The 25,433-nt window shown below is 40.8% G+C and overlaps 1 protein-coding gene across 6 annotated transcripts in view; it reads right to left on the bottom strand.

Moving 5' to 3' along the window:
- Positions 1-24,538, bottom strand: part of MAP3K7 (mitogen-activated protein kinase kinase kinase 7) — a 52,252-nt gene extending 27,714 nt beyond the window's left edge. For 4 of the 6 annotated variants that reach the window (XM_064447615.1, XM_064447616.1, XM_064447617.1 and 1 more), the window contains exons 1-7: positions 23,830-24,538; positions 10,504-10,614; positions 8,813-8,878; positions 7,858-7,903; positions 7,068-7,206; positions 5,817-5,941; positions 1,311-1,439 (exon numbers count right to left, since the gene is read on the bottom strand). In XM_064447615.1, the coding sequence (XP_064303685.1) occupies positions 1,311-1,439; positions 5,817-5,941; positions 7,068-7,206; positions 7,858-7,903; positions 8,813-8,878; positions 10,504-10,614; positions 23,830-23,919 (706 nt within the window). In that variant the 5' untranslated portion in view covers positions 23,920-24,538. Of the gene's footprint in view, positions 1-259; positions 419-1,310; positions 1,440-5,816; positions 5,942-7,067; positions 7,227-7,857; positions 7,904-8,812; positions 8,879-10,503; positions 10,615-23,829 lie in introns of those variants that run through there. The other 2 variants (XM_064447619.1, XM_064447620.1) reach the window with 2 other exon arrangements.
- Positions 24,539-25,433: the final 895 nt, after the last annotated feature.

Here is a 25,433-nt window from a genome sequence, read left to right as displayed (position 1 = left end):
CTTCCGCACCTTACCAAAGGTTTCTGATTCCTGACTATTACATTTACACTTACTTTTACAGTTAATGCTTTTATGCAAGGCACTCATCACTCCTAGTCTCAACGACTCATGTCCTTGAAAAACTGAAATGGAGTCTTTCTTCATTCAAAATGCCATTTGCAAACATCTATCTTTGTGCATTATTATGAATGTTATGCTCATCCATCCTATCACTGTCTGCCCCTTTCTCTTCTTCATCAAATAGGATGCCTGTGCTCACCTTAAGCTTCTATCATTTAGTACTGAAGCAATGACACCCAGGCAGAGTACCGGCCTTCATTGCTTGTTTGTTAATTACATCTTCCAAACAAGTTCGTGCTTTCTTTGATGTTGTCTTTCACAAATGGCAGAAACTCTTTGCAGACATTCACTGAACTACTTCACTATCATTATTTTATTCTTCTTAAAACTCTGCTTTGGCATGGTACCTAAAAACACACTGTTAAAAAAGTTACAACACTAGCATGAAGATACTGCAGTCTATTATTCTGACCAATGTTGTACCACTGCTTTCTTTTGTCCATTTGAATCCAACCATTGTCTCCTGTTTGTATTCTAAGCTCCTGAGAATCTGTTCTGTATAGTACCTAGCACAGTAGAGTCCTGCTCCATGACTGCAGGTACCTAGATATAAGGGTAAAACAATTCAAACAAGAGAACAAAAAAAAACCAACCCCAAAATCCCAAACCCAAAAGCAAAACAACAAAAACCCAAAACAAAACCAATAAAACCCAACAACAAAAAAAAAAACAAAGTACCATTTTTAATACCTAATGGTCCTGCAGGAGTTGGACAGTTTCTAGCATTTCTAAAAATAGGTCAAGTTAAACTCACACGTTTACTGTAGACGCCCAATAAAAAAAAAAAACAAAACAACCAAACAAAAACACAACCCCCAAAACCCCCCAACCTGGCTAATAAAATCATCAATTCATCCAGTCAGAGGGGTTGGGGAGGTTTTTTTGTAGTATAGGATTCAGATCACTTTTAAAAATGGAGCGTCATAACAAAAAGAACATGGCTCTTTTCCTGTGTTTGTTCATATGCCAGTTAAATGTAGCAGGAAGTGCAAGCACTGAATCAGTCAAATAACACAAAACCCACACTGACACTATAGTAGGAGTGTCTATTAAGCCTTTATGACAAAAATGCATATTTAATGAAGTATAAATGGAAAAACGAGTAATTTAAAGCTGCCCAGTTAAAACTGTTCAGCAAATTTATAGGTCAAATACACAACTTCAAATGCAATAAAGTATTTTCAACTCACCATTATGAACTGCCCACATTATGCGGAAAGCTGGACCACCAATCTCATCAAAAGGTTTCCTACGGGTGATTACCTCCCAGAGAATAATACCCCAACTGAAAACATCACATTTTTCACTGTAATTGCTACCTGGAAGAAAGCCATCAATACAATTTGTCTCTTTTCTATATAACACATTAAAAAGAAGTACAGTTTGAGCTGATAAATAGCTCTATATGTGTCCTTTCACTTCACATTTATTTTGCTGAGAAAAAACAGTTTTCTAAAGCTGGCTGATTCACGTTAACTTAAGTCTGAAATAATTTGACAGTAGGATCATTAAGAATGCCTCTCTCTGGAAATCAATCCTTTCCACTTGGACTCACCCTGAAATGATAAAATGCGTCAGTTTTCTTACATAATATAAAATGCAATTTATTAGGTTTCAAACATCTCTTGCCTTCAGGATTTAACTGACTATGCTTGCATCCTCTAAATATTCTTCTTCAACTCACTTGTTCCATGTTAGTCACAATATGCCAGCCAATAACATCTCTGTCATATCCATTGCTCTTTACTGATTACAGGTCTTCAGCAGAACTAGTAAGAACTAGTAAGTAACAAATCAGCAGATTCCTCAATTCCTCACCATCTTATTTCCTCCCTGTTTATGATTCTTTCATCATATCACTGCTGAATTAAAGTTCTTTCACCATAAGTTCAATATTTCAAAGACTCCTGTTATAGGTGCAGAAGACATTTAGGTGATATAGAATAATGAATTAAAATGTTGAGAAACTGCAAAGAATGTATGCTCTGTAGCTGTAACTCATGCAAATACTAAAACCGAACATGAATGGCTAATGACATAACAAATGTGTGAATAAAATTATAGAGATTTGCTTGTCTGTCTTCAAAAAAGGAAAAAAATTGGCATCAAGTGTCCAAGAGATGTTTTTCTTAATATGTAATCAGAAAGCATCACTGAGACAAAACATTTCATAAGCAGTGGAATTAAAGCAGCCTACTTTCACATGGATACCCATCACATAGCAGCCAGTTGCAACGGGCTCCACATTACCTATGAGCAATCCTCCCCTGCCCCCATACCTCTGACAAACTGTGCGAGGAAAGAAGCATGTTCTCGGGCCAGCTCTTGCAGACCAATTGGGTGGGAGTGTTGATCTGCTCAAGGGTAAGAAGGCTCTACAGAGGGATCTGGACAGGCTGGATCAATGGGCCGAGGTCAACCGCATGAAATTTAACAAGGCCAAGTGCTTGCACTTTGGTCACAACAACCCCATGCAACGCTACAGGCTTGGGGACGAGTGGCTGGAGAGCTGACTGGAGGAAAAGGACCTGGGGTTGTTGGTTGACAGCTGGCTGAACATGAGCCAGCAGTGTGCCCAGGTGGCCAAGACGGCCAACAGCATCCTGGCTTGTATCAGGAATAGCGTGGCCAGCAGGAGCAGGGAGGTGATCGTGCCCCTGTACTGGGCACTGGTGAGGCCACAACTTGGGTACTGTGTTCCATTTTGGGTCCCTCACTACAAGAAGGACATTGAGGTGCTGAAGCATGTCCAGAGAAGGGCAACAAAGCTGCTGACAGGGTCTGGAAAGCAAGTCTTCTGAGGAACAGCTGAGGGAACTGGTGGTGTTCAGCCTGGAGAAGAGGAGGCTGAGGGGAGACCTTATCGCTCTCTACAACTACTTGAAAGGAGGTTGTAGCGAGGTGGGTGTTGGTCTCTTGTCCTAAGTCACTAGTGATAGGACAGGAGGAAATGGCCTCAGGTTGTGCCAGTGGTGATTTAGATTGCGTATTAGGAAAATTTTCTTTATTGAAAGAGTGGTCAGGCACTGGAACAGGCTGCCCAGAGAGGTGGTGGAGTCACCATCCCTGGAGATGTTCAAAGAACCTGTAGACATGGGACTTCAGGGCATGATTTAGGAGGCATGGTGGGTGGTGTTGGGTTGACGGTTGGACTTGATGATCCTAGAGGTCTTTTCGAACCTTAATGATTCTATGATTCTGTGACCAGTAAGTTTGCAAGGCAGACAGGAGAGACAGGCTGCACAATGAACCACAAGACCTCTCTAAGTGAAGGCACTAATTTGGACTTCCCCCAGCTACTGATTTTACAAAACTCTAAGAACGTGGCATCTCTAAAACTCTTTACACCTGTATCGAAGTAGCTGAATGTGACTAATGTGTTTAAAAGTTATTGAAGGGGAATAGCAAGGTCAGCTTTATCAGTCAGCTTTTTTCCAAAGGTGCTGGAACAAAAAAAGGTATCTGTTAACAATGGCAGATTTCTAAGAGAAGCAAAACAGTCCCTCTCATCTGTGCAGCCACAGCACTTCTGTGACACACAGCCTATGACAGGCAAGTAGTGTTATTCTCCTGTTTGAGCAAGGAAATTCTATTTTGTGGCTAAGAAGTCTTGAACTAATTTTGAAAACTGAGAGTCCACAAGAAATGAGAGAGTATTCTGTGTTGTTTCATTATGTACCAGACCAAGGTAAGATAACAGATAGACACATCATTCTTTGATTTATGCAATTATCCCAAACCAATTTTAAAGTAGTTCCTTCTAAAGGGAGTTCTGAGATTAGAGCACTCGCTCTCTTTCACTTTATGCTGATCTAAATTATATTGTTTTCAGTTAGACTGTTTGATTTGTACAAGGCTTTAAGTGCCCTAATATTTAAAATGGAGGTAAAATCTTAATATTAGGGCAATTACTTCAATGAGCACTCTGCCATCTATAACAGATACTTCTTGTGCCTTTATTGTTCTCACCTAAAAGCGTTAGTACTAGAACAGTACTAAAACAATATCAGTATTTATTCCATTGTTGAATTCTGATGCAGTAACATAAGCAAATAATTTGTTAACAATTTTGACATTTGACATGATAGTTTTAGTAGTTTAATGAGTGTTTCAAGACTAACTTGATATGCTGCATCATAGAAGCTACTAGATTCCTTTCTTTCCTTGATACTTGTATAAAAGCTTTGTATCATTATCAGTAAATGCTTTCAGACAAAAGTACATAAAACCAACTGTAAACTAAAGGCTTCTGCTGCTGTCCAACAACAAATTTGCAATACGAGATTTCTTTGTTCTGCCTTGCTGAATTCATACACCAGAGGAATTAGTATATGCACTGTAAATCCCTACTAAAATTTGCTTATTTCAAAATCTGGTTTAGATTAAGATTTTTCACTCAAAAAACCCTAGCTTTAACATGATTGTCCAATTTATTATTTCTAAAAGAAAAAAATATTTCTTATGATTTCATTTAATAGTAAACTTTTTTTTTTAAAATGTAAGCAATTTAATGTCAATGAAAGACGCATTCCTAGCTAGAGTTAAAGAAATAAAGTAGGTGCCTCAATATAAAGTGACATAATGGAAATTTTTTAGGCACCAGAATGAAACAGATCACCCTTGGGTGTGTCCTCTAAGCAATATGCAGAAGAAAAAAAGATACCTTCAAAACAAAAGCTCCAAAGGTGGTGCTCGGGAGAAGACACCTCCTAAAAACGTATATGGACATATATAATTTGCTGCTCTCTGGAATAAGGACAGTAAAAGAAAAGAAGCCACTTGGATCCAGAATCTGGGAAACCACTGCTGCACACAGGCACTTGCCAAATCCATCAAAGCCAGGATGCTTGCTTCCTAAAGCAGGAATTTGACTTCTCCAGTCCACTCTGCTAATTGCAATGGGAATTTAAGGTACTGACTGGCTGAAAGGTGTTTAATTTGCAATCTAATATTGACAGGATTATTTCTCTGATAGTCATGCAGCAATTATATCCAATTATGAAGTGTCATGAGTCTTCCCCAGCTACACTCCAAGAAACAGCTTGTTTTCCTACTTATCTAAATTAACTTTTAACAGCAAGTTCCTCAGTATGTAGGAAAGAGGAAGTATATCAAACCTCTAGATTACACAAAAAGCAGACAAAGATGGAGTTACAAGAAAGTGGGGGAATGAAAATGATGGCAATTATGTTCAATTTAGAGACACTAACAGGGAAATTCTAAAGATAAAAGCTGATCAGAATAGGGAGTGAAAGTAATGACAGTGTATTTAAATGTCAGAAGAGTTTGAAATGACTTAAGAATCTTGGAAACAGCACAGTCCCAGGGAAATAGCCCTCTGGCTGTGTTTTACTTGCTTATAAAGTAAGAAACAGCAGCTGTCTAAAGGTACTTCGTATGTAAATCTCAGCAATGACACAAAGGTTCCACATCTTCGTGTAATTAACTAATACTAACATGATAAGAGTCAATTCAGTGCTGCTCTTTGGAACTCTGCATAATTATTTGGCAATATACAATCATAGAGGTTTTTAGATCCAGACCTCTGCCAAGACTCTTTCAGCTGTTACCTCAAACTTCAGTACACTGATTGAAATAAAGTAAGATTACATGATGCTCTTCTTCCTACATCAAATTCATTCACAGCTGCATCTCTAGAAATAACACATAATATTGACACTGTAAATGATTGTTACCTTCAAAAACTTCAGGTGCCATCCAAGCAGCACTTCCCTTATTGTTGGTCATGTGTGTTTGAATATCACAGGCTGTACCAAAATCACAGATTTTTAGAACTGTCCCCCCAGCTACCAAGAGCAAACTGTCAAAGTACAAAAAACCAAAATTAAAATTGTAGGATGAAATAGTTTGGTAACAAACCGCTGATATTTTTATCCCAACAACTATAATTCTAATATAGTTGAATATCAAAGGTTTTGCTTCTCAGTGCTTTAGTTTTATATTTTGAAAAGTATGTGAAGTCACTTGTGCCTAATCTGAACATACGAAATCTTAAAATAATCAAATATACATAATTTATTAATATTTATACATGCTATATTTTCAATAAATTTAGCCATAAGTAAACCACTAAGCATATATTGACAAAATTAGTCTTTCACATTCCAGAGGCTGAAAAACAAGAAGTGCTGTAACAACTTTACCAAAAGAAGAACGATCAAGTCTCCCATTAATGTCAGTCAATGTAGCTATTTAAATAAATGAAAGCACTCAAAGTTACATGTTAACAGCTCTCCAAATCAACACTGGGGATAAAAGAAAGAATTCAAGATTGAAAGTGTGGCTTCACGTTGTAATTTTATCTGGTAATAACTGCAGGCTACCACCAAAAGGGGTGATCCTGCTGATCCCCAAATCTCTGTTTCTACCTAATCTGAGGAGCCAGATCTGAAGCTGTAAAATAAGTCAGAAGAACAAATTGACTGCACAGAAAATTATTCTTTTTTGTTTCAGGGGAAAGTGATAGAAGATTCTGGCTGGGGTAGTGGAACAGGCATAAGGAAAGGATAAAGGAGGATGGCTATGTGGGGAAAGAGCTCTAACGTATCAGATTAAATACGATGCTAAAACCAAACAACGCCCCACCTAATGTTCTCTAACTGAACACCACAACCCACTGTGAAACAGGGCCATTTTAAATGCTTCTGGTTAGAAGCCCTATCCCTACCAAAATCCTCTTCCGTGATGCACGGCAGAAGCAGGATGTTTTTCCAGCTTAACAGAAAGTAACAGAGTACAGTTAATTTCCTGTACCATACACCATCATTCTGCAACTGAAGTTTCAAATGCACAGCATTCATTTAGAATATAGTACATCCAATAAAGTTAGTACCAATTAAGGTATTTCTTTTAAATGCAATGAAATTGTTGTAAATGGTCTTAAATTCCAGTTGTAAAAAAATACAAAATGTGAGCCATAAACCTACTTTGGTGGTTTCAGGTCTCTGTGGATTAGAGCCTTTGGTTTCATACTGTGGAGATATGCCACTCCTTGGGAACACTGTAAACACCAACTCATGGCATGTGCAGCAGTATAATGAGGCAGAGGTTCAGCACCATGTAGCACTGCAAAACAAAGGCACAAACTAAAAAGAACTTTATTGCATATTACAACAGATACATCAGAGTTAACAACATACCAGTCAGAAAGTTCTATGGAATCTAAGTAGTTATCAATGCCTCATCACTGCAACTGAAAATATGCTTCTGCAGACTGTTAAAATAATGAAAATGTAAAAGTATTTTCAATTTTTAATATGTTTTTCATAATTTTTGATGTTAAAATTCAATATGAAAGGTGTTGCTTGTTCTCAACTAACACTGGTAAAGTCTGTGTTAAACAAATGCTCAGCGAATTTACAAGTTAAGGAAGAATCTTTTCACACGTCCCACTGGAAAAACTTAAATGACTTGTATAAAATATAATAAACTGATATCAAAAAACAAACCAGTGGACTGAAAAGTGGTTTTTAAAATTACAGTCCTTTCTCCTTAAAAAAATTAAGAATTTCAAAGATCCACGGAATGGTTGGCATTGGAAGGGACCCCTGGAGGTCCACCAAGCAGGGTCAAGCAGGCCAGGACTGTGTCCAGGTGGCTTCTGAGTATCTCCAAGGATAGAGACATATGTATGAAACAACTTTATATCTTAGATCATGTTTGCCCTAATGCTACCATTTCAGCTCCAGGAAGACACTATGTTGAAATGATACTCACCATTGTACAGAGAACCTCCTTCAGCATACTCCATGACAAGACACACCTTTGCGGCGGGGGGGACAAAAAATAGGGATGTTTTAAATGTAGGGGTGGAAAACAGCTTTTGTAAACTGAAAGTTCTTTGAGAGGAACTGCAAAGTGTCCATACCTAAGCTAATGGAATATTTATCTATGAGAGTCAGTTTGAATGGTACATATTTACATGTAGGAAACAGAAATCAGTTTTATACTTAGTTCCCACTGTAAGTTAGGAAAGAAGGGATTTACCTTCCCCCCACATTCTTGAAAAGCAAATGCTGCCTTCAAACTGCAAGTCATTTAACTTTACTTCTTTTTTTTTTAGTGGCTTACAAAAAAAATTAAATACTACGTGAAAAGAATTTAACTAGTACTAAGGAAAAAGTGATGCAGCATTATTTTAACCAATTCAATAGCCCATACTAGAATTAGCTATGGATACATCTGTCCTGTCACAGTACTTGCTTTTCTGCTTTAAGTATTTGTGGGACTGCTTGCAGCTGTGCCAGAAAGAAAGCAAATACTGAAAACTGCATGAGAATAGGAACTGATTTACATGCTATGAATCATGTGTTGCTAATGTATTTTCTTTCTTGTATTGCTGATTTGCACTTAATAGGACTGTAGATATGAATGACACCACATATGTAATACACCAGATGCCATCCTGACAAACTGAAGTGTAATTGGCATTTAGAAACAACACTTGGGGTTTTCTTGAAAGAACTTTTTTCTCATAGCAGGGGAAAGAAAAAAACCCAAAATCTGAAAATATCAACCAGCCTACATATCTGTGTATTTCTTTATTATGGCTAAAACATATGAAGTACATATAAAAAATATATTTTTGTGTGTAAAATACACATTCTGTGCATTGATGCTTGCCTGTGTTAAGCTAGCCACCTTCTGTCATACTGACAAAGCTATAACTTACTGGGTTTAGACAGGCTCCATATAACTTGACAATGTTGGGATGGTTTACTCGTGACAGTTGTCGAAGCTGCAATACAAATCACACTTCATTTCAAACCACGGGAAAAAAAGGCTAATGCTTTATTTTCACATCTATAATTCATACAACACAACAGCAATTACAGCTTTATATATCTGCATAACACTAGATGGTGATTTTAGGAATTACAAGTCTGATATCCCTGTTTGCATTTTAATTTATGTAATTAGGTTTCTGTCTGACTGGAACTGTATCTAAAAGAAAGTATTTTTTTATGGTGTAGTAAAATCACTCAAGTCATTAACACTGTGCAACTATGACCTCAGCAGGTTCAGCACTCTTCTGGGAGCCTCCAACTTTGGAATCCTGATTGTCTGACTTCATAAACAATCTGCATTATATTGGCTTTATTCACAATATAGAAAATTACTGTTCTTAAAAAAAACAACCAAACAAAAATTTCCCCTAAAACCAAACCAAAAACCCAACCCCTACAATCCTATAAAATAAGCCAGCCAGTTTAATATTAACATGACATAGTTCCAAGAACCTACTGGGGCTTTTACTAATTGACAATCAGGCTATTTTGCACTGGATTTTTTCTTTACCAGTAGGTAGTAAAAGGATTTTTTCCCTTTACACAAACTTCTGGGGCAGCTTATGCTGTTCATCATACAGGGAGCTAATGTTATTTTTTTTCCTGTACACTTCAGGTGTTCTAAAAAACCAGAATGGAGTAACATAACTGATGTTTGCACTTTGTAGGGTTTCTTGAATCCCAGTAATTACTGAAATATTTCTGGGCTTATCTTCTTAGATCTCTTTCTAACACAAAAATGCTAGGAAACTGATCAGATCTACTCAGTATTAATTTAGATTCAAATTAATAACATTAAAAACTTTCCACGGTAATGAACAACATATTAATATTTACACAGAGAAGCCTATTACAAATATGCTTTCTTTAGTCCTGCAGCGTGTTATATGTTCAGTTCCAAAATCAAGATATTTATTTTTAACATATTTTGTATATCTTGAACATCCAAGATTCTTACTAAGTACTAACCAGCACATCACAATGAATCTCATTTAAATTACATGGATAACTTCTGATTCTAGAAAATGTTATGTTTCTTGGGAAGTTTATCAGTACATCTGAACTACTCAAGATCCTTCTGAAGAAGTAGACATTGAATGGGAAGAGTGATTGTCCTTAAATGAGTTCCATGTATTAATAAACTTATATGTAAGAAAAAATAATGAAATTATTAGAACTGCTGAAAAAGAGAGAAACACTTTCAACTATGGGCCTGATTGTATGAAGAACCTACACTGTAGCCCCTGGAGCGTTAATTAGCTCCAGGATTTTGGTGGGTATTTCAGCTGCATTCTGACTCCACACTGGGACAGAATCCAGGAACTGGTGTTTCCCAAACCTCTGTGCCTTCCCCTCTCCCACTTTGCCTTCCAGTTTTTATGGGAAGTGAACTAAAGGAGCTGCAATGTGCTCTGACAGGTGTTCTGTTCTGCATGACAAAGGGTTCAAGCCTATACCGGGTACACCATAGGCTGCATTTACTTTGTAATACAGACATAACTTTTAGTACACTAAATACAGCCATGAATTTAAGAAAACAAGCTCTACCCTGTGTTTTCCAGCAAACTTACTGTACCTCTACAATGAAGGCTTTTCGTTCAGATTCACTTTCTATCTGTTTAATGGCTACATCTTTAGCTCGCCATTTTGCCTTGCAGACCACACCAAAGGCTCCTCTTCCAACAACCTAGAACAAGATAATATGAAACACTCGAGTTAAAACTTGAAATGGTTTCATTTGCTGTGCAAGACTTCATAAACAGAAAATAAATTTATTTTAGAAAACTAAAGACACACAGAACCGTGTTTTCCTAGAACAGAATTAATCATAGAACCATTAAGGTTCGAAAAGACCTCTAGGATCATCAAGTCCAACCGTCAACCCAACACCACCCACCATGCCTCCTAAATCATGCCCTGAAGTCCCATGTCTACAGGTTCTTTGAACATCTCCAGGGATGGTGACTCCACCACCTCTCTGGGCAGCCTGTTCCAGTGCCTGACCACTCTTTCAATAAAGAAAATTTTCCTAATACGCAATCTAAATCACCACTGGCACAACCTGAGGCCATTTCCTCCTGTCCTATCACTAGTGACTTAGGACAAGAGACCAACACCCACCTCACTACAACCTCCTTTCAAGTAGTTGTAGAGAGCGATAAGGTCTCCCCTCAGCCTCCTCTTCTCCAGGCTGAACACCACCAGTTCCCTCAGCTGTTCCTCAGAAGACTTGCTTTCCAGACCCTGTCAGCAGCTTTGTTGCCCTTCTCTGGACATGCTTCAGCACCTCAATGTCCTTCTTGTAGTGAGGGACCCAAAATGGAACACAGTACCCAAGTTGTGGCCTCACCAGTGCCCAGTACAGGGGCACGATCACCTCCCTGCTCCTGCTGGCCACGCTATTCCTGATACAAGCCAGGATGCTGTTGGCCGTCTTGGCCACCTGGGCACACTGCTGGCTCATGTTCAGCCAGCTGTCAACCAACAACCCCAGGTCTTTTTCCTCCAGGCAGCTCTCCAGCCACTCGTCCCCAAGCCTGTAGCGTTGCATGGGGTTGTTGTGACCAAAGTGCAAGACCCAGCACTTGGCCTTGTTAAATTTCATGCGGTTGACCTCGGCCCATTGATCCAGCCTGTCCAGATCCCTCTGCAGAGCTTTCCTCCTGCAGATCAACACTCCCACACAACTTGGTGTAATCTGCAAACTTACTGAGGGTGCACTCAGTCCCCTCATCCAGATCATTGATAAAGATACAACAAGGCTGGCCCCAAAACTGAGCCCTGGGGAACACCACTTGTGACGAGCCTCCAAATGGGTTTAAGTTCCATTCACCACAGCTCTCTGGGCTTGGCCGTCCAGCCAGCTTTTTACCCAGCAATGAGTACAGCTGTCTAAACCATGAACCGCCAGCTTCTCTAGGAGGATGCTGTGGGGAACAGTGCAAAGGCTTTACTGAAGTCCAGGCAAACAACATCCACAGCCTGCCCCTCATCTACTCAATGGGTCACCTGGTCATAGAAGGAGATCAGTTTGGTCAGGCAGGACCTGCCTTTCCTGAAGCCATGCTGACTGGGCCTGATCCCCCGGTTGTCCTGTACATGCCTGGTGACCTCACTCAAGATTATCTGCTCTGTAACCTTCCCCGGTACCGAGGTCAGGCTAACAGGCCTGTAGTTCCTCAGATGTTCCTTCTGGCCCTTCTTATAGATGGGCCTCACATCAGCAAGCCTCCAGTCATCTGGGACCTCCCCTGTTAACCAGGACTGCTGGCAAATGATGAAGAGTGGCTTGGAGAGCTCCTCCGCCAGCTCCCTCAGTACTCTCGGGTGGATCCCATCCAGCCTCATAGACTTGTGAGTATCCAGGTGATGCAGCAGGTTGTTAACTGCTTTCTCCTGGGTTATAAGGGGTTTATTCTGCTCCCCATCCCTGCCTTCCAGCTCAGGGGGATGAATACCCTGGGGATAACTGGTCTGACTGTTAAAGACTGTGCATTTTGCAGCAGCAATTTAATATTATGCTGTCAAAGAGTAACTGGAGATTAGCTAAGCTTCCTCCAGACATCATTTACAGAAGATATAGGAAAACACACAGAGAAAACACTGTATTATTAACATGCAGTAACAGTATTTCAGAAAAACATGATCTTAATTATTTCAAACAAGATCTGGTCAGAAGACAGTTAGGGGAATGATGGCAAATTAATTTTTATAGATTTGACCAGTGAAGTTATATCTATCTGCCATATTTGTTTATGCTTGCTAGTAATAGGAATTCAAAATCCTGAAATTTAAATGCATATGCAAACAACTGCACACACCTATGCTGAAGCCTGCATGAGGTGTTCAATGTGCTTAAAATTATCCATTTTCTCACAGATGCCTCAACAATAACTTCTCCAGAGAGTCCGCATAGTGTCTGTATAAGCATAGTGTCTTTATAAACTATGTTTCTCTATTTTTGTTGATGTCTGCTTTCTAGTTTATTTGGAATTAATGTTGCCTAAAAATACACAAAACCAGACAAGAGTCATTACTCTCTACCATAACTTCCCGGAAGCAGTAGTAGCAGCTTCTGCATACTATACTATTCAAGAATTCTTTAATGTTTGCTGTGAAGAAGCTCTAACACCACCACTATTTGGAGTAGTTCTTGGAAACCAAGCACAAAAATGAAAGCAGGACAGACAAAAGTGCCCTTTTCCTATGAGGTCGCTTTCAGTTACTGGTGAGTTATAAACTAAGGTAAATTAAAATGTCGAGCCTTTAAATTTTGTTCTCTGGGGTGGGGTGGGGCTGAAAAGACAAGATACAGAAACAACAACAAAACATGCACATGCAATGTAAAGTTGAAACTAAAGTGTCACCAAAACAGTGACTCTAGCTGCCACAGGAATGCACAGACAAGCAAACTGTTATGCATATGCCCAAAAGGTGGAGAGAAGAGGAGGAGGAAATGGAAGGCACGAAAAGGAACAGAAGAAGCTAAGGGATAAGAGCTCCTCCAATTCAAAAAAATGCAAGGCAGAACAGATGAGAAGGATGGGGGGAAAGAAACGGACAAGGGGCTAGGTGGGCTGGACTCAGATTCTGTATTTGGCCCTCGCAGCCTTTCTTCACCATTGGTTTTAACACCATTCTGTGCTCATGTTCCTAATCCTTGATTTCAAGTAATACTGCAGGTATCCTGAGGATCAAAGCAGTCATTTCTAGCGAAAAAAACCCACACTTTTTTGGGAGGTGAATGAGAAAAGAAGGGTAAGGAAGTGGAGTAGGGAGAGGGTAGTGTGGAAGCATTTATGAATGCAATTACTATAGCAGTTTATTTATAGCAAAATTTAATTTTACTGTAATTTACCTTTCTTTTTGAGATGCCAGTAATAACCTGGAACGTAAATTAAGAGTGCTGATCCAGAGAAGGGAACTCAGTAGCCAGGAATGTACAAGCACCAGATTTTACTTGCCAAGGCTCCATGTCAAAGCACCTTGACTGTCACGTATGTAAACCATCCTTGGGTTAGGCTCTCACTACATGCTTTCCTAATAAATAAATCAATAGTGAAGCTCATTTCCCCTGAGAATGGGGCAGATAAGGCTGCAGGTGCATAGCTCAAGATCTGCTAAACTTTCATGCTGAATATGAGAAAGTCTGCAATCAAAGGCCCAATCTGAAGAGGGGAAAAGTGTAAATTAAAAAAATAATCAAGATTTTGCATTAAGAAAGATGAGGTTACATATGGATATGAGAGACGGCTGCCCAGGAATGGTGATCAATGGCATTTTCCTCTTCTGGTTTCTTTAATACATGCAAAGAAGTATTTTTCTCTTTTACATTACAACATGCATTTAGCCTTCCAGGATCTCCTGGCTTCTCAGTCTCCACAACAGTGGTTCATAGGCTGAGTCTACCACAAGACATCCAGAGCAGATCCACAGAACATGCCCCATGTAAGCAGGGACCTGCTGACTGTAACCTTCTCCTCCAGCTGCATTATAGAGCTTTGACTTTTCTCTTGATATAACATATGCCAACTATTTTCCTGCAGTCCATGACTGAGGTTGGAAACACCAATCAATATGAATGATATGAAAAAAAAAATCTCATCAGCCTCTGTGCACTTAAGTCTGCATTTCACAGAAGTGCTAATTTACCGAGCACATGAAAATTATCCACTGTGCAAGCACACGTAACTCAGACAGCAGCCTGCTCACACCTTGGAAGTACTAAGGACAGACAGTTAATGAGAGAAGGATGCCACAGGGCAACTCAGGCAGGACAAATTGCACTAGCAGCAGCAATTGAAGGTCTGCTGTTCCCCCATGATATGGAGGAACCCAAACTGGTCAAGTAACTGGGAAGAATTCTTCCCTCCACTTAGGGAAAAAGCAGGGGTGCATATAATTTCTCCTAGCTGGATACAACTGGCTTCATGGAACAACGCTGAGTGAGACTTCTTTTAGAAGGCTTCTTTTCTCAATGTACCTTTTCTAACACTCTCTCATGGTTTTTGACTACATTTGGCTACATTTTATTCAGTGACATGGAAAAAAAATTTGCTATTTGAAAACAGTGCATATACGTCAGTTTGTGATGGATCAGGCTTATTTTTTATGGCTAGACATATGTTTCCTTGATGAAGAGACTTGTATATGTCCATAGGTACAAATACGTTATGTATTATGGATATAATTTTAATATTATAACTATGTAATATATACTACTTTTCTTTTTATACAATAAATATATTTATTTTTCACATGCATTAAAAATAAAGTTACATGTATAAAAAAAGAAGAAAGCCCCAGTATCTCTTGCATGTGATTCCATGTGGTCAAATTCAGCCCATAAGCCAATACAATTGCATACTGTTCCCCTGAAGATAAACCCATGACTATTTTCAAGTTTAATACCAATAATTGGTACATGTATTTCTAGTTCACATACTAGAGAAACCATAATTTTTCAATTTTGCCAAATTTTTAAATAACATTTCTATTCAATGAATAAACTAAGATAAATGAGGGTATCACCCAGTGGGATGTTTTACATTGTGCCTTGAATGTTACAATACTTGGGATCTAGTTAAAAAGTGGAATAGATGCCAAGAATCAGATGCACTTTATGAAGCCCTGCTGATGACTGGGGGGGGCGGGGTATGTATGTGTGTCGCAAAATTAGTGTCAGGCACCAACAGGAAGAGGTTACCAGGCAATCTAAATCTTAATTATGTAAAAGAAAGCCGTGAGAGACCATCAGATATTAGAATGTTATGGTTGGTGAAAAGAGTTTGATAAATGACTATGCAGTCAAGGTTTCATAACAATTTATCGGTGACTTGGTGCCTGCTTAGGCAGAGGGTTGAACTTGAGAAGAGGACACGAATGCACTGAATATTTACCTAGGATACAGGGAAAACAGAGAAGAGCTAATCTTCCATTAAAACAGCTCAGCCTCTTGGACAGCATACGAACGCAGCAACCGTCAGAAGCAATGACGGATCTGATACAAACTTGAAGTTTACTGTATGTGAAAGCCTAGTATGCCTTTCTTACTTAATCTGGAAAAAGTATCTTTCTGATCATAAAAACATCCTTTACAATCGACAGAATGGAGCTTGTGGTGGATTCCACTTACATTTCATTCTCCTCCTTTAAGTTTCCTCTGAACTTATTGTTTAAGGGAGTAAGTCTTGGAATTTATCAGAACAGTTTAAATGCTACGTAGTTTCCTTCAACACCGTGTGCTGGAACTAAGTAACTTAATAGCACAGGAGGGAGGCGCTGCCTGAACTTTAGTTTCTTCACGCTCATTCCTTCTTGTCCCCTGCTGTTGGTGCCACACCATATGTTTGGGCAGTAGTGCATATTCTGAATTATATGAAGCACAGTTAATGGAATTATTGACACAACAAATCAATAAACAGAAGTTGATCTGTAGCACTGCATATGTTTGGAAAATGATCTAAAAATAAACGCATTCTTTTGGTAAAAGATTTTATCCCTCTAAATATCTTCTAGGAGAAAAAAGGAAAATATAGGGCAGATAACACGTTTAGAAATAGAACACCAGTGCTTCTACTTTTCCACAGAATAGAATTAAGTTTGTCAAGAACCACTCTGTTAGTACATGACACAGACACATTTTAAACTGGTAGAAATGCTTAAAGGGCTTTAAAGAATGAAAACTATATACAATTTTAATCCTCTCCTTGTAAAACTCATACCAGTAAAAAGTTATATTTTACTCTACGACAAAGTGACGTGGTGAAAGAGAGTGCCATTTACATGTTTTCCAGATAATGTATTTGGAGTCTTATTTAAAGAATATGAACCATACAAGATCCCTGGAACAAACATTACCTCTGCCTCTGTGTACAAACAGTATCAAATGCTGTACATAAACAAAGATACATGATACCGACTTGTAAGTATGTAGACTATACTGACTGGTAAGTATGTAGACTAGAAATCATGCAGGAAATAGAGACTGCAGATATGTTAAGCCCTCAAGGATGTATTTTGTCCTAAGGGATGTGACCAGTAATTCGCCCCTCCACCCCCCAGTGAAACAAGAAAAATGCATCTCTTTATGCACCCTATTCCCCTATGAAATATCAAAACTTTGGAAAAATTAATTTCTACTCTGCATTAACTGCACAGGTTTTCTATTCACTCAAAAATATAAAGATACAAAGTTGTTCTCTTCCCGTGAAGTTTCCATGTTAGTTAGCTCTGCATGCTAGATACGTAGTGCTTTTCTTTCTAAAACCTTGCTGGATATATTAGACAGCAATAAAATGTAATAGCTCCCTGGATAGCAGATGTAGTATTCTTTGGAGAACTGGCTTTATAATTTGCAGTATCTACATGACATGTTTGTTTATGATTTTGAAAAGCAAGGCAAGGAGTTAAAAAAAAAACCAACACAAAACCAACAAAACCTGTGCTTCTAAACAGATAGCAATCTCTCTAAATTATCTTTATTCATGGAATCACAGAATGGTTAGGGTTGGGAGGGATCTTAAAGATCATCTAGTTCCACCCCACCTCCCATGGGCAGGGACACTTTCCACTAGACTGGGTTGCTCAAAGCCCCATCCACCCTGGCCTTGACCACTGCCAGGGATGGGGCATCCACAGCTCCTCTGGGCAGCCTGTTCCAGTGCCTCTCCACCCTCAGAGTGAAGAATTTCTTCCTCATATCCGTGTCCCTTTGGTTACTGGTATATTTGCAAATGAAAGGTTTATGCAAACTAAACTTTTGGATCTCTCAAGCTTCAGTCATAATGTAAGACAGAGGGGGAAAAAAATTTTTTTACAATGCTTTGTAAAAACAAAAACACACTTTAAAATCTAGTTGCTTCTATTCTTTCTATCTACCCAAGTTCCAGCAGCACCAATAAAGCATGCTAATTTTTTCATTTTTTTTCACACATCTGCCCATACGACAGAGAAAGCATACAGATTAAAAAAAAAATTAAGAGCCAAAAGAATCCATGAACAAGAGTTTAAAGCCCCTAAAAATATATGCCTACATTTTCTATCATTCATTCAACCAGCCTCAAATTCCAACTTTGGTTCTGCTGTGTGTGCTATGCTTTATTAAGCAGGTTGAAGCAAATCGGCCCCATGCCACAAATGACTGTGGCCAATACCCTGGCAGCACTTTTCGGAAGGAGTTCAGATCTGCCAATTCTTACAGCTACGTTCTTTGGCTGGTTAAGTTTATTTGAACTAGTGCTCAACTGTAGAGCAAAAACAATTCTTAATGTTGTTTTCTCTTTCTGGGATTCGTAAAGCAACAAAAGAAAACCTAACCCATGCCCGCCCTCACCCCCCAAAAATCCCATAAGCAATCCCACTAATTTTAAATGAACTAAGTAATTTTGTTTAGATTTAGTTTCCAAGCTTCAACTTTAAAGTTATACAAAATGTTGCAGGAAAAAATATTTCACAATGAAAAAAATCAGTTATTAAAAATCAACTTATATACTTAATAAATATATATAACTTCTGCTTGCCACAAACTAATACAGTTGGTCCATATTCTGAGCACAGTCTGCTAGAGCTGCACAACACTGTACAGTTATTATTTAGTGACCTGGCTACCTGAATTGATTTCTTTTTTAAGAAATCATTCTCTCTTCAACTTCTTCAGAACATCTTTATGGAGAATCAAAGTACCATCATATATGTTCCTAAAATTGCAGGTGTTTACAGAAATTCTTCCTTTTGCTCTAAACACACAACCAACCCTCTTTGCATTTCGATAGCTCAGTCATTCTAAGAAATGTGAGCAGCTCAAGCAAAGATAACAGTTTATCAGGTTAGACTTATATTCCAGCTTTTCACACACTAATAGCCTTTTACACATCTGTCAAGAGCTGAACCCACTTTAATTACCAGTAATTTAAAAACATTAACAAAACACTTGTCTGGCGTTCCAGTATGAATCAGTTTCTGTTACAGCAACCCAGACGGCAGATTCTAGTCTTAGACACAAAATGCTGGGTAATGAGGCACTCAGGGTGAAGGACTCCAACCTGAGATGGGCTTGCTGGGCTAGCAAAGTCTAAAATTACTGGTCTCTGAAAAACAAATAATCATTCTGCAGTCACTAAAACACTGCTAGAATCCACTGGGTGGGATAAATAAAGGACATGTGAAGCTTGTTCTGTTGTTTTAGGGGTTTTTTTAGGGAAAGAAAAGGCCTCCCCACCCTCCAGTTTCTGATAGCACTTACACTGTCCCTTAGTTGTGACCTTAGCTGCTGCATTAGACACGGAACTTTTTTTGTCTCATAAACACACATCTTGCTTTCATCATTGGAATGGAAAAGCCTGTGAGGTTTCTTTCCCATGCATTCTTTGTGAGAATAAAATGTAAGTTTATTTTACAGGACACAAATTGATTCATTGAATAAATCTGCATGTATAGAAATAAGTGTAAAGTCTTACATTAACAGTTTAATGAACGTATTAGCCATCTTCTGACACTTACTGCACCCTAAATTTCATCCACATGAAATTGGTGTTGTGTAACTTCCACTATAAATTCACACTCCAGCTATTTTCTTGTGTAGATGAATGAAGAGAATCTTCCACTGGTGTAACTGAACAAAATTTAAATAGTGGTTTGAACTAGATGAGAAATGTATTTAGAGTAAAATCACAGCAAATTCTGGCATATGTTTTCACCATGTACTAATTTTTTGCCTTTGCTGCTGGACGCCCAACTTGGCACCTTGAAGATTTACTTTCTGAAAAAGGCTGAGAAACTGTAGATGTGACTGACTTCAAATGGATTCCTAACTACCACCCTTGGCTCTTGAGAACCAAGCCTTTCGTACTCATGTCAGATATCCATGGATATTGTTCAGACCTCAAATCACACCTGCCGTTCCTATCCAACTTTCTTCCAGTTTTGCAGATTGGTATTCTACAACTGGACACAGTCCCCCAGGAGACAGAAACAATGGAGGTAGTAACAACTCCATGTTGAGCAGCAGCTTACACCAATCTGCTCTGCCTTGTAGTGTAATGGACATAATTGGTCACTGCATCTCATTAACTTTTTAAAAGTTAACTACTATAAAGGGGAGCAAAACCCAGCTGTCTCACTTTATTCCTCATTGTCTTGTCTCTGATCTGCTCTGCTCCATAACTGCGAGGAGCACATGAGTTCTCAGCACACTTCTCCGACAGTTAATGAAATTATTCAACTGTTTCAGAAATGTCTACGGTAGGTGAGCATGCCATAAATTGCACCTCCTTAGTTGCTGTCACCTTAAGTAGGCTTTCTAAAATAAATATTTAGAAAGCTTACCTCTTCATCCTAACAAAAACGCTACCCTAAATGTCCTTAGAATTAGCTACTGTTGCCCAGACTGTTGAAAATAAACTTCAGCGTATACTACAGTATACTAGCAGAGAATTAAACAACATTTTTCAAATAATTTAAACTTTCAGACTGTTAAAAAGTAACTTGCAACTACACAAATATGGCAATGATTTTCCACCTGGCTACATCAGAGAGTGACTGGGCAGGGCCACAGCATACATGACCAGACATGCATCTTTTGGCTGTGCAATCCAAGGCATACACACATCATGTGATGAAGAGGTCTGCATTTTCGTCATGTATGGGACTGTTATCGAGTTACATGATGGAGGAAGGGCTGTGGGATTTTCAGGAAAGAGTGGCAGGGAGCAGGTTGCCAGAACAATTCAAAACCAAAGTCTGTTCGTTGCTTAGATGTGAAAACTCCTCTGGGAAGAAAAGACAGCAATATTTAGGCTAGATTTAAATACCAGATTTTAAAATAGGGCTATTAGGCTTTTGAATGTTGACTTGATTTCAGTTATATTAAGTTTTCAGATAAATTCTGTAGTTTTATTTATTCAGTTTCTAATGATTTGTCTATTGAATACCTGAAAGCTTAAGAGAGGACATTCTCACTGTCAAAAATTTGCATGGCAAAGTAGGGAACATTTCTGCTGAACCCAAGTTTTACACTGTTTTTCCCCTTCTAGTTTTGAAGATGCTCCCGCTGTGTCACATCAATTTTGATTGGACTCCAACTCATTCATAATACTTATCTCTACATTTTACTTCAATCTAAGCACTTTAAATAATGAAAAGGCAGCTTGAAGTTTGAGACATGTTTGACGGGTGGGAAGTAATGTTACAGTGCAGTTAGTCATGTGCATGGTAGCTAAAACAAAATATGGTATATTCTCGATATTATCCAGTAGAGTCCAGCCAAACCTAAATGAAAGTGCACTTATAGATCTCACATTTATTAGCAAGGACTCAGGGCCTGCAAGTATTCCAGAACTTCAATATCTATTAATAAACCAGTGGCAGAGTGGGACTGCTATCTGCTGACAAGACAGTCTTGATAATACAACAGCAAAGCTATGATTATACAAGCATTCGTTTGAGTTCCCAGTGTAGATCTGTTGACACTCCATTTTGAAACATCTGAAGTTTGCCAAGCATTTTAAAATCTGACCATTTTGAGTCCTCACAGCCATTTTAAAATCCTTGAAAACTTCCAAGCCTGAAGTGAGAGCACAGAAGGTCCTCAGTAAGGATGTATGCATTCTTACAACTGCAGAGTTGACTGTCTGCACTGAAACTGCATCATGAGTAAAAGGTCAACACCCACAGTTGAAAAAAGCAAGGTCTAAGTAATGGCCTCTAATCCACCTGTTTTATTATAAAGTAGATCTTATTTCTTCCTCTGTGCAATGATGCTTAGACTGTGTTCAGCACTATGGTATCCCCATTGCCCATAAGAATTTTTGGTAGGACAGGTACGCTGAGCGTAGCTCAAAATGCTACACCAGCTGTCATCAGATTTCCTCATGGACAGAACACTTCATCAGAGATCCCCTGCTTATACTACCTGAGTTTTATCGTCTCCAACAGAAATACTACTTTGAGGCTAATGCAACAATCACATTACATAAAGCACAAATTACTGCTTAGGCACTGTCTCTACGCACATTTTTGTGCGTATACAGATAAGCTCTGAACACCAAACCTTCGAATGATGAATTCTAGTTACACCAATTACACACTATGCAGCATGTAAAATAGCAATATAATCCTTGCTAACAGCCTTCTCAAGGGTGTTGTGAGGATTAAAGATTTGTATAGTGTTTTACTCATTCCAAGTGCTATGTGTAACATCAGATGTGCTACCCACTTCTTTGAGTCATCATGGGACACCTTTTATCATGGATAAATTCCTATCAACTTTATTGTCTTCTTTGGGTGAGAAAAGCCATTTCTCCCAAAGTATGAGAGTTGATCCCTGTCCATTAATAAGTGTTGCAAAAACATTAGCATATTATCAAATGCAAAAATACTTTCAGTTCCCAAGTGCCATAAAATTTTATTTCTTCAGAACAGTTAAATGCATAAAGGGAGGAAGAATGATTAGACTTACAAAGTAAAAACTCTTCATGGTTGCCATATTCACAGAAAGGGGAAAAAGGCAATCTTTTGGAAGATACTATCTTCTGAGAATTTCCGATGTCTGCTACTGTGAAAGCCAAACTCACCACATCACTACTTGAATACAGCAGAAAGCACCCCGGTGTTATACGAAAATGCTGCAGATTTTATGTTCTGTGAACACTCCCAGGCCATGCAAGCCCAGCATAATAATTATGTGCAAACCAGTATCTAGCAAACCACTTTAAAAACATGAGAAACTGGTTGTCGTATCTGTAAAAGCTACTACACAAAACTAAACTAACTTCCACCTTTGTAAGAAAAAGAGGGTAATTATTGCTGAACGAGAAAGATGTTACTCCTCAAACAAAAGCACAGACTGTTTCAGCAGTGTTGGGTATCTGTTAGGACCAAGCTTGCCTCATCAAATTCAGCATGGATCTGTGTGAAGCAACTTCATTCCTCTAGACATGTTAGCAGGAGAGTAGGAAGACAAAAATCCAATAGCAGCAATATTTTTGTGTGATTCTGAGAGTTAAACAACACTGTGGTATATACACACTACTGAGTCCTTTAGTAAAGCATGTAAGCTATCCTCAGTTACACCCATCCCACTTTCACAGGAAATCCAGGCAGACGAAAGATATACACAAAATTCTGTACTTCATCCATCCCATTCCTGGCTCAAAGAATTCAAGGCAATAATTTTACTACAAAACTTTCTAAGAAGAATAAATATTTGCTTCCAACGAAATACTTTCTTCCAACTATGTTATATGATAACTGAATATCACTTCCTGGGTAACATGCACAGGTCACAAACGATATTTCATTTGTGGATCATTACTGATCCATTAGTGCAAAATCACTAGTTACGTTAAAAAAAAATAATTAAAAAAGAGCTATACACACAGCTAACAGCTGTAAATTTAGCAAGTAATTAACACTGGTATGATGATTACATGCACAACGGTTGAGTTAGGTGGCAGAAGGAGACAGCAGGGGCGTACAGAAAGAGGGATCCGAAAGAAACATCAGAATTAACAGTTCCCTCTGGTGACGGCGTTTGACAACTGTGCTTGCCACCCATACTGAAGTGGGTGGCAAAACGGGCGGCGAAACTTTAAAGTCCTGAGAAAACCCATGCCGCTTAAACACAACCCCACCGCGCAGCGCCCAGCAGCAGGGCTGGTGCAAGCCAACTGGCACCTCGGCTCCCGGCCATACGCCTTTGTTCTCCGCTGCCAACCTCGGCAGCAGCATCCGGAGGACAGGGGAACCGTGCCGGGGCGGGGGGCGTCCCTTCTTCCCCCGCGGGGGCCGGCGCCGAGGCGGGCAGCCCCGGGGGCTGCCGGGGGGGGGGGGGGCCGGCGGCCCGGGGCCAGGCCGCAGCCGGGTGCCCGTGGGGAGGCCGCCCGGCGGCGGGGCCCTCACTCACCTCTTCCACCTCGATCTCTTTGTAGTCGATTTCTTCGAAGTTGAGGACCGGGGGGGTTTCAATCATTTCAGCGGAGGCGGCAGCGGACATCCCTCCTCTTTCACCTGGGGGAGGAGAGGCCAGGGCAGGCCGCGAGCGGGGGCCTCGGCGCTGGGCAAAGGAGGGCCTGGGCCGGGGCTACGCGGGACGCGGCGGCGACTCCTGCCCTCCGCACGGGCGCAGGTCGGGGATGGCCTGGCCGAGGCGCCGCCGGGCGGGCCGAGGCCGCATCCGCGGCGGCCGCGGGCCTCAGTGGCGGCGGGCGGAGGCCCCGCCGGCGGCGGCGGCGCCGCTCCACATCCCGCGCCCTCCCGCACCCCCGCGGAGCGCCGCGGCGGCTGCCCTAGGCCGCGGCCTCTGCGGAGCCTGGGAGCCGCCTCGGCCGCGCGTCCCCGGCGGAGAGAAGGGGGGCGCCCCCGGGGCCGAAGCTGGCCGCCTCCGCCAGCCCCGGAGCGGGCAGCGGGGCGAGGGGGGGCCGCGGCGGGAGTGGGGGAGCCGCTCAGAGCCGCGCCGCGGCCGCCGGCGCTGACATCAGAGCCGCTTCCTGCTGCCCCAGCCGGGGAGGCGGGGGAGAGAGCGCTGAGGGACGGGGCGGGAAGGGGAAACGCGACGGCGGCGGCAGCAGCTTCTCCTCGGGCCCACGGCCTGGCGGAGGCGGGCGGCGGGGCGAGGGCGGGGTCTGGTCTCGTCTCTCCCCGCCCCGCCGCGCCGCCCGCCTCCGCCTCCGCCAGAGGGAGCAGCCGCGGCGGCGGCCCCGGCAGCGCTTCCTCTTCCTGGCGCCGGCAGGACCGGGAGCCGGTGGCCAAGGGTCAGGAGGAGGCTGGTGGGGGTGGAGGTGGCCCGGGGGGGCCGAGGCAGCTGCCCGCCGCGCCTTAGCTCCGTGCCGGAGCGCGCCTCGAGTGCAGTGAATGTGCCTTTTTCTTTTTCATAGATATATATGTGTATACGTGTATTTCCCCAGGAGAAGAGGTGTCCGTACAGGGGGCGTGTGTTTTCTCTGAACGCAGAAGCCCAGCGCAGTGTTGGGTAGCCTGTGCTCTTGAGCCCCTCTTTCTCAGGGGGAAGCCTGAGCGTAGGAGGGTAGCTGGGGAGCAGTGGGTAATTAAGCAAATGATGTAAACACATAGCAGTAAGGGATAGGACTCGGGAGTGAACATACACCTTAATTGCTCCCTCTCCAGTCCCCAGCTAATAAGAATTTTGGCCCACTCTTCTGACAGCTAGTGCCGGCTTTGACTTTTGGCTAGAGCAACACATCAATGTTCCTGTGGTAAATCTCCCAGGCTGAGGCTTCAGGGTGACCCACGACCCACGGTATGAAATCAGGGTGGGAATGAGTGGATGTAGTTTCCCTGTTCCACTGAAACAGCTGTGCATCATTTTGATGTGTTTAGCCTCGGGGCTATGTATAAAAAGTTATGTTATTATGCAATACTATTAATAGTATGTAATTTTAGTAGATCTAGTAACCTTTCATAGATCTTTCTCTGCTAAAATGCTAGTGAATGTCTGTACATTGCAGTGAAGATTTGTATATGGGCGATAGAGCCGGTGTACAGAGCCAG

This window comes from Phalacrocorax carbo, chromosome 3, assembly GCF_963921805.1.
Source record: "Phalacrocorax carbo chromosome 3, bPhaCar2.1, whole genome shotgun sequence".
Taxonomy (NCBI): Eukaryota; Metazoa; Chordata; class Aves; order Suliformes; family Phalacrocoracidae; genus Phalacrocorax; species Phalacrocorax carbo.
The sequence above is the reverse complement of the archived record's forward strand: the minus strand, read 5'-3'. Positions and strand labels throughout refer to the sequence as shown.